At 31.2% G+C, this 10,661-nt stretch overlaps 1 protein-coding gene across 1 annotated transcript; it reads left to right on the top strand.

Moving 5' to 3' along the window:
- The first annotated feature begins 2,576 nt into the window (after positions 1 to 2,576).
- On the top strand, positions 2,577 to 9,514 carry LOC101214759. Its single transcript, XM_011660228.2, has 6 exons — positions 2,577 to 2,755; positions 3,185 to 4,146; positions 4,543 to 5,342; positions 5,958 to 7,280; positions 7,888 to 8,112; positions 8,845 to 9,514. The coding sequence occupies exons 1-6, from the start codon at positions 2,721 to 2,723 to the stop codon at positions 9,193 to 9,195; spliced, it is 3,696 nt and encodes a 1,231-aa protein (XP_011658530.2). The 5' UTR covers positions 2,577 to 2,720; the 3' UTR covers positions 9,196 to 9,514.
- The last annotated feature ends 1,147 nt before the right edge of the window (positions 9,515 to 10,661 follow it).

The following is a 10,661-nucleotide window of genomic DNA, read 5'->3' as shown; positions in this document are numbered from 1 at the left end:
AAAAGAAAAGGAACTGAGGTTCTATTCCCTGCGGTGTGTTTCATTCAAAGTAAGTATTTTGACTTCTGAAAATTTGACACGTGTTTAATGAGGGAAAGAATATTATTGGAAAATCAAATTTCACAAATCATTGTGTGGTCGTTTCCCTTCCTCGTCAAAGCTTTCATTTTTCCTTTTTCCGTTTTCGTCCTGACGTTCTTTCATTCACGCGCTGCCACGTAATAAAACCTTTTTTTAATTAAATTAGAGGAAATCTTTTTAATTACAAACTGGGTGTAACAAATTTGAAATGGCCGATCTCTTGTTTCCTTGCACATACAATATGTTAATTGAACCATAAAAAAATATATATTTTAAGTTGTATTTACGATTCAAAAGTAAGATATTTAATCGTTAAATTTTATGTTTAGTTTTCACAGGCATTTAAAATGATTATAATTTAGAGTTTTGATTTTTAATTAAAGATTATATGGTAAATTTATGTTATATTGAATAAAAACATACAATATCGTCCTATTAAACTTACGAGCATTACGAGGTTACTGGTTGCTTGAACTTAATGATGGTTAATTATGGTTTAGATATTAAAACAATTAGCTAATCAATAACCATGACTATCATAGTTTTTCAAATAAAAAAAATATAGCTACAACGATGATTAAGAAATCATCGAGAGTATTATAAAATCAAAATTTTCAATTCTCTGTATTTTAAATACATGTTATGGTGTGATTTAATTATGAATTATCGCATACCAAAAAAAAATATACCTACATCACGAGATATTAATTTTGTTTAGACAAAATGTACCTTAGCATTAATGTTTACATGACCTCTAACGTTTCAAAATATCACTTTAATCTTTGAAATTTAAGAAATAATTCTAAATTGATTCTTAGATTATTTGAATAAAACGAGCCATTATTTCGGTGTGCCATGTAATTCATTGATGACCATGCATAATATTTAATTTAAAAAAAATGAAAGATAAATGAGAATATAAAAATTACTCTCCCACACATAAAATGGTATAAGTCATTATTAAACCCATGTTACGTTTTAAATCTAACCTTTAAACTTCATATCTAATTTAAGATATAGTTAATGTTATAGATGTTAACAAGAGATTAAGAGTAACTGACATTTACGTGTAATCGTAACCATTAAGTATGTGATTCAAATCAAATTCACTTTTTATTTTCTTTTCAATATTGTATGTTATGTTAACACTTTTTTTATATAAGAGAACTTCGTATTTCTCTATAATAAATAAATTTTGTTACTCCCGTTTAATATAGTGGAATGCTTTTATCATTGATTGTTTTTACCATAGTTTGTTTATATGCTTTTTTTTTTTTTTGTAAAATCATTATATACTACTATCTTCATTCTTATTATTCTCAATTGACTAAAATCTCATTGTAACAAGTCTCGTTCCTTTTTCAACATTTGTTATAATTTAAATATATATATATGTTTGTACTATATTGTGTGTATAGTTTTTCACACTTTCGAAATGTGCTATACTTTTATTCATGTTATAATTTTGAATTTTAGTTGGTTCTTGAGTTTAAAATCTTACATTTTTGTTATTAGATTTCAAGTATCTTATGAAATCTAAATGTGTTTATTCTTGATTTTTTTAATAAGCTCATACAATGGTATTGAAAGTTAATGTATGACACTAACAAAAACATTTACAAATACAGTAAAATGACACTCTATTATTATAGACAATAATACTATCATATATTATTAATAGATACTATGTTATATTAAAAATATCTATACCTTCAAAGTTATCATTGTTTTTTAATTAAATTTTTACAAAGTTAAATTTAAGATTTATTAGGAAACAAGAACTAAGATTTGAACTTTAGAAATACAAACATTAAAAATGGAAAAAGCTTATCAAAGCATATGATTAGAATAGAACTCTAACCTAGAAGAGAAAAATGACCAAAGAAAAAGAAAAAAGAAGAGGGTAGAAATATTTATATGTATTTATCCTGCTTTATTTAGAAATATTTGAAAATATTTTCACCATTTATTCAAATAATTATGCTGAAAAATATTGTAAGAGTTAACTTCCAATACAATAAAATATTTTGATAAAAATAAAAAACTAAAATTGGACAATTAAAAGTAGATTTGTTTTTAAATATAGTAGAATGAACAAAATGATAGCAAAATACCATCACCTATCTACCTTGGATCGAGATAAATCAATGTAAATTATTATTTGGATCATTTGTATCACGACAAATACAATAGTTCATTGTGATAAACTGTATATAATTTTTTTTTTTATGATAATAGAATTCGTGTTATTTACATTTTTAAAATTGGAAGAATAACCAATTTAAAAGCAGATTAGTGTTGGATTACCGTATAACTATTGTTATGAGCTGTAAAACTCAATTTTCCTTTATAATATTCATAAATATTTTTATAAAAATTATGGTTTAAAATAAATTATCTTAAAATGTAAGAAGAGAAAATAGAATTTAGATAAAAAGGAAAGAGAGAAAAAGAGGTTAAAGAGAAAAAAGAGGAAATGAAAAAGAAAAGCGCGCCTTTCCTTCGGCTATAACCTGTTTGCTATTTTGTCTCTCAACATTCAAAAGATAGTGTCCTCAAATTCAGGATCTCTCTTCTCTCTTAATCGTCAATCCAAACCTTTTTCTAAAAATGGAGATCTCAGATTTATCGATTCCCAAATGCTTCTATCACTCTTCAACTTCGTGATTTTATCGTAAGTTCTTATTATCCTTATTCTTATTTTTTGACGTAGAAGATCGTTTCAATTTTCAGTTTCCCCCATTTTTCTGCATCGTCATTCACCTCCATTGTATTGGAGAATCCTATCTTTTCTGTTCGACTTTTCAGATTCTTTGCTATCTCTTGTGGTTCTTTTTTTTGGGGGGGGGAGTTCCGATTAGCTAGGTTAAATCAGAGAGATGGGAATCGATGCAGAAGATATCAAATTATGCGTTTGTAGAACTGTTCATTTGTCCCTTAGGGTTAGTCATAGATTTGTACAGAAAAATCCTTGTGTGTCCGGTACATTGTTGTTTCTTTTCATTTTGTATATTTTTCTGCCTTCTGTTTTTAGTTTTCTGTTTTACTGTTTGCCATTTCTTGGCTTAACTGGTGTTCTCCTTGCCTTTTGGACTTCTAAAAGGTCCACAATTCGAGTTGGGAAAGTAGAAGATAAAAAGTTAGAGGTCCCCAAACGGTCGACCATCACCATTAATAGAAACCGTAGCGTTTATTTACGAAATGCAACTAGCCGGCGACAACGATTTAAAGATAAGAATGAAGCATGGAGAACAGAAGCTCCCATCAATTCTTCAGTAGGTAGAACGGATCAGCTGGTTGAATCAGATAACTCGAAATCATTAATCGAGGGGAAAGAAACACAATCTCTTGATTCTGGAAATAATGCATCTGCTCATTGTACATCAGTTGATAAGGATAATGAAATTTCTAGTAAAAAGAAACCGATTTTAGGCTCAGAGTTACTAGTCAAACCTGATGTTGTGGCTTGTGATGGCTCAAGCTCTCAGGCTAATAAATCTGATAGCGGTGGTGATGAGACGAAGAATGAAAGCTCGGAAGATCCCGAGGATGAGGATGAAGAAGAGGCGCACGAGGAGAGGAATAAAGCTGTGGAGTGGACAGAAGATGATCAAAAGAATCTGATGGATCTTGGGCTTTCAGAGATTGAAAGGAACAGAAGATTAGAGAGCCTTATTGCGAGGAGAAGAGCCAGAAAGTCGTACAAACGGAAAAATGTAGATAATTCTCTAATAGCAGACACTCTTCCTCAGGGTCAAGTTTCTAAAATTATCACTACAAGGAATGATCCCATAGATTTGGAAAATGGTTGTAAAGACATAGAAGGCATACCATTGCCTGGTTCTGCTCCTTCTGTTCTATTGCCAATGAGAAATCCTTTTGATCTTCCGTATGATCCACATGAAGAGAAACCAAATCTTATGGCCGATAGCTTTCAACAGGAATTCACAGCAGCTCACCAAAAGGATTTAGCATTCTGCAGACATGAGAGCTTTTGTTTTGGACCTGCTTACCCAGAAGAAAGTGGGGCAATGGGATACCACCCCAGATATCGAAGACCTTCAAGTAAGATATTTTATTCTTTTCTGATCTTTTGTTCTTTTATTCATTTTCTTCTTAACTTCTAGATAAAAATTAGACAAAGCACTAACGAATGGATTTTTATGATGTTTTATGGCATTGAACAAAAAGAAAATAGAAGTTAAATTGTAAATTTGATTCACGTGACTTGGGCCTCATTTCAATTTGGTTCTAAGAGTTTTTTTGTTTAAATTTCATCTTGGTTTGTGAACTATTATATTTTGGTTTTCAAACTTTTGCATTTTGGTTTAGACCTATAAATAGTTCTTTCTTAATATGGTGTAAGTTTTTGAAGCCCCCTCCCTTTCAATTTCAAGCTGGAAAGAAAATGATGAAGGTACCACTGAACTGACTCAAAAAACTATGGTGTCTTTGTTTTAGTTTCAATTGCAGATAAAGGCGAACATGACTGGCTAATTGAACAGCTATTATTTAAAGGGGAACAAGTTTCTCGCCCTGAAAAAAAACCTATTGCTGTAGAAACCAGAGGCATTCAAACTGAAGATTTACCACAAACCAAGGCTGTTAATGTAATGGAGCCTGAAAGCGATCAAGAGAAGGAGATTCCACCAGATGCTGAGAGTGAATTTGAAATGGAGCCAGAATTGATGCGAGACGGCAATAGCCAATCAAGCCGTTCATCTTCACCAGAAAATCCTGAAAATGTAATCTGTGATGATGTCAGAGTAGTTTCGAAAAACTTTGAGTCAACAGTGAGCAGCGCACTGAACAAAACCTTGAACTGCAGAGTACCAAAGGGCAGATTAATAAAGGAAGCTCTCTGTGAATTTAGCCCCACGGCATTTGATAAGAACAGAATGGATGACCGTTTTTCCTATCCAGATAAAGTGGTCTGTCACACTCCAACTTACTCCATTGCTTCTGACCTGCAAGTGGAGGTCTCTGAAATTGGCTCCCCTCCGACTATTGACGGGAACAATACTGATGCAGAATCATTGAACCCTGACTGGGAGGTTGAAAAGGATGTAAGTTTTGGAGGTGAACAAGATGACATGTGTCCACCATTGGATGGCCGGTTTAACGAAATTGTATCGGATGCACATAAGGAAGAAGTAAAGGCATTGAGTGTCAAAGAAGCATCACCACCTAAAATTAATCAAAGTCCAATGCCAGAGGAACTGGTGGACAATCCTTCTCAAGCTGTTCCCCAAATGCCTGAGGTCGGTACTCTATCTTAATGCAATTGTGATTTTTGAATGATTTGAGATGCACTAACCATGAATTTGGCATACCCTACTAAATTAACCAAAAGGGACAATTGAATTTCTTACAGATGTTTCAGTATTAGAGTTCTTTCACCGAAATTGGTAGAACACTTTTGTTAGTTGATTTTATATGTGAATAATGTTATTACATCACTAGAAGTTTAATTAACAAATATATAGAATTGAAAAGATACTGAAATCATAATAATTATCATTATAAAAATTACAAAAAGAAAATAGAGAGAAATAATGAAGCATTATAAATGAATGTTGAAAACATCGTACTTCTAGTTTTGATGTACAATGTATTTTGCGACTCTAAAATCACGAAATTCATATTACGAACAAATCTGCATGTTTTAGTTTGTTAAATAAGCTTGAAATTGGAAATGCTAGTGGAAAGTTGAGATGTAGATTGTTTGTTTTTTAAAATTTTATAAAATCATAAAATACATAAAATAAAAGAAACAAAATACTTAGCATCTGTTCCAAAAGAGGTTACAAACTTTTATAAGCATATGCTCCTTAGACTCCATCTAAATAACAAACAGCTGATTCACTTTGTTTCAGGAGTTGTCTTTTCCGACATTCGACCATGATGAAGAAGCCGTAAATCACATGGTTGACCAAAAAAATCCAGAAGCTCTAGCCAATATGAAAAACTTGGTAAAAACCAGAGAAGATGTAGATGATGGATTGGAGATGTTTATCAAACAAGAGGATAATGGAAAGGAAACAAAATCATTGGAGGAGACTTACGTAAAATCTAGCAGATCTTTGAGTGATAATTCTGAGGATTCTTCTGGATGTCAAGCCCACTCGGATCATGAACATTCAGAAGAAGGAAGTAAAAATATGGACCAAATTACTGGGAGTGGAGATCTCGGTAGGGCTCATAAACATTCAGAAGAAGGAAATAAAAACATAGATCAAATTTCTGGCAGTGAAGATCACGGGTGGGCTCATAAATATTCAGAAGAAGGAAGTAAGAACAAGGATCAAATTACTGGCAATGGAGATCTTGTCCAGGCTCAGGAACATTCAGAAGAAGGAATTAAAAACATGGATCAAATTACTGGCAGTGAAGATCTCGGATGGGCTCATAAACATCCAGAAGAAGGAAGTAAAAACAAGGATCAAATTACTGGCAATGGAGATCTTAGCCTGGTTCAGGAAGATTCAGAAGAAGGTAGTAGAAAAATGGATCAAATTATTGGCAATGGACATCTTGGCTGGGCTCATGAACATTCCGAAGAAGGAATTAAAAACACTGGTCAAATTACAGGCAATGGAGATCTTGTAGAGCCAAGAAATGTTGAAGAACAAATTGAGTTTATACAAGATCACAAGCATCAACCTAATGTTGTGACAACTGAATTACAGAGTCCTAGAAATGCCTTGAAATTGACAGTAGACAAGGACTTGGGCCCTTCTGGAGGAGTGCCTCCTGTTTCCATTGACATAATGTGTTCTGGTGCTTCAACAAATCAAGTAAATGATGTTCAAAGTGAATATCAGAAGTCTAATAAAGATCTTGTTGAGCCAAGAAAGATTGAAGAACCATTGGAGTTGAAACAGGACAATAAAAATCAACAAATTTTTTTGGAAACTGAGTTCCAGAGTTCTAAAGATGCCTCGAAATCGACTGTAGAGGATGACTTGGCTAGTGATGTTGGAATGCCTCTTCATTCCAACGATATAATAGATTCTGTTGCCTCACAGAATCAAGCAAATGCTGTACCACTTGAATTTCAGAAGTCTGACGATGCCATGAAATCAACACCGGGGCAAGACTCAGTCATTGAAGGAGAGCTTGTTGATACCAATGCTGGATTATATCCAGAGTCTTTGATGGAAGAACAAATCCATATGAACAAAGTCTCCTCATCACAGGTTCGGTACAGAAATAACAAAATTTTCTGTTTTAACTTTCTAATTTTTAGTTGTATGTTATCTAAACTTTGCTTATTTTACCTCTCATTTGGTAGAAAATCAAACTATTAAAACTATATCTGAAAGTTGATGGACGAACGAAGAAAAACAAAACCAAATAAACGTGACACCAGAAATAGGAAATGCAAGTATGGATTTGAACCTTTAACCCAAAGGGAAGGTTGCAAATGCAAATGCTGTTGGTTTAGCTACACTCATGCTGATGAATATGACATTTTTTTTCATTATAGCTCAAGATGAAAATTATCTTTCGGAAGAAACATCCATGATGCACTTTTTCCTAAAAGTCCTAAAGACACTCTCAAGTGTTTTTAGAATTTTCAAAATCACTTTTGAAAAATTTTAGAACGTTTATAGTCAGCTTGTACTTTTCACCCTCCTAAATGTCATTTTAAACTTTCCATTAACCACTCCAAACTCACCCTCACTCAACAAAGTCACTTACATTGTTGTTTATATCTTTCTTTTTCAAGTGCATATTCAAGGTACAATGGGAATGTGATTGTTATTTTGACTCCTATATCTTAATTTTTAATTCATTTAACAGGATTCCATTGTGGAGAATAGCCCAAAAACCAAGGAGGAGGATGATAATAAACCAGCTGATTCCATCAAAGTCGAAAATGAGTTCATCAAAGACCTTTCAGCACAAGGTGAAAAATCGAACTTGGATGCCAAAGATGAACCTGTAGAAACAGATAAGAATTTGAGCTCACCAAACTCAGACCTCAACGTCGATTTGAAAATCTCAGAAATCACTAGTCAAGAAGAGGTAATTCTTCCTTTGGTCTCCACATACTATCATCTTTCATTTCTACGAATCTTGTTTTATAAAATATTTTAGTCGTTGGCATTACTTCTTTTATACACTATTTATGAGAAACTTGACAGTCATACACACATGTTTTATACTTAGCTGTTAGAACATTTCTTGAACAAGTACGTTCATATAAGAAGTGGCTAAACTATAGCTGAAGTGAGCTATTAGATTATAAATCAAATTTTGAACAATACTTTAAAGAAAAAATTTACAATTATTATTTTAAATCTATACTTTGAACTGAAATGGTATTAAATACTATAAACACTCTCGACTTGTTTTATATTTACTTTAATGGATGTTAATTAAATTATTGTACTAGTATTCTACTTCAGATAAAAAACCGTTATAAAACACTTTATTTATTTATTTGTTGGTTTCTTAGAGAAATAAGAAACATAAATAATTACCAAATATGTTTATATCGTTAGTTCATAGAAACTGAAAAAGCAAGAAACAAGTATGTTACCAAACAAGTGCTATAAATAATATTTAAACATAAAATACGTGAGGAAGTTGACCTATCTTGAACAAATTATAAATCTTTATTATTAGTATTTCTAATCATCTAGGAGATAAATTCTTATTCTCCTTGCTATTATTTCTTCAAAAAATTAGTGAATCTGTAATGTGGATGCTATTCATCAGCTAATGCATATACTTCTAATTTGAACATGTTGATAGGTCGCAGCACCTAATTACCCTCTAGCAGAAATCACAACCAAAGAAGTCGAAGTTGAAACTGAACCAACACTCATTATCGTGACCAACTTGGAAAATGTTGGAGAGAATAATAGAACTGAATATGAATCTCATAAATTCAACAAACAAGAATCTGATATTGTTAAGGATAAGGACTTGGAATTTGACAAGGACATGGAAAGTTACTCCAAAGATTTGAATGGGAATGAAGCTGAAGGCAGCAGCAACCCCTCCATATTAAGAGCAAACCTAGTGGGCCTACAAAAGCCCCCAGACTCGGCCCATCAAAGCCCAGTAGATTCTTCTTTGATTGCAGATAAAGGATCCTTCTAATACAGTGGCTATGAAGTTGGGAGGTTTGTTATTTTGTAGGCTTTTAGCAAACCTCATAAAAGGAAGAAATTACTTCATCAATTCTTTTCTTCTTCCAGTTGCTTTTTATGACTGAAGTTACTGATTAGTTGTGTATAAGTATAACCAAAACTAAATGTAATTAATAGTCTAATAATCCTTACAACCATGTTTGACGACGGTTTTGATGTGTAATCTATGACTCCTTAGAAACATTATTATATGGTAACTACTTAGTTACAAATTATATTGCATTTGTATAGTGCATTCTACTTAATTGTATGATATTTATTATATCTTATGTGACAAACTTTTGTTGCTTTCTTTTTTTTGAAAAGAATATATTTTATGCATGATCAGAGTGAGATGCACAAAGATGAGTGCAACTTACAATGCACTCAAGTATTGTTCTTATTTTATTTTCTTTTGATAATTTAATACAACATGATATTTGATGAGAACTTTCTTATTCACGCATTATTAATTTACCTTATTTTTCGTTATTGTCAGGTAGTTGATAGTTGGTATAGTATTCTCGATAGAAATATTCTTTTACAAATGTTTGTCTCTATTTAATCAAATGTGTAAAGATAATTTGAACTTAAATCTAAACAAAAAAGTGCAAATAGTTGGTGTTAACTTATATTATATTTTCCTATGGATGTAGATTAAATTTGTGATGGATATTTATGTTAACTTGTATGATTAAATTTGGATTATAGAAATTTTATACATTCTATTTTCTTCTCTCTCTCTTTTTTTTTTTTTTATTATTTTCCATAACTGATTTTACTCACTACACACTTTAATCTTAGGTGACAACTAGTAAACCTATTAATTGCTTGGCAAAGTAATAGTATTGAAATCTTGTCATTTGAAATTGGTGGAAACCAACAAAATTTGAAATGAATTTATTTAAATTTTTATGGTTGAATGGTAAATAAAAAGAAAAAGAAAGTTAAAAATTTACTAATATAGGACTTATCTATGATTAATTGAAAACTAGAAAATAAGTAAGGAAGTTAAGTGTATAATTTAAATTTTAGAGATAGTTGCAATTTTAGTAGTTAAATTCAAATTAATTATGTATATAGCACAATTTAAATTTTTTTGTAAATATAGCAAAATTTGTCAAATTCTATCTATGATATAAGATCATGTTGCAAATATTGGTCTATCACTGATATTTGTAATTTTTTTAAAATGTTGCTATATCCTTAATTATTATTGTTAAAATAGTCGTCTATTGCAATTTTCCTTGCTTTTAAGTCACGTAAATTTCAACGCAATTAGTAGAATTTTTAGAAAATAAAAAATATTTGAAATCATTTCAAAATTAAAAATTATTATATTTCTTGCCTTAACAAACAAAAGGGTTTGTTAAAAATTTATAATTAATTTGAAATCGATTATGAATTGAAATTAGTGAATATTTTGTGATTTCAAAT

Source organism: Cucumis sativus, chromosome 1 (assembly GCF_000004075.3).
Source record: "Cucumis sativus cultivar 9930 chromosome 1, Cucumber_9930_V3, whole genome shotgun sequence".
NCBI classification, from domain to species: domain Eukaryota; kingdom Viridiplantae; phylum Streptophyta; class Magnoliopsida; order Cucurbitales; family Cucurbitaceae; genus Cucumis; species Cucumis sativus.
The sequence above is the reverse complement of the archived record's forward strand: the minus strand, read 5'-3'. Positions and strand labels throughout refer to the sequence as shown.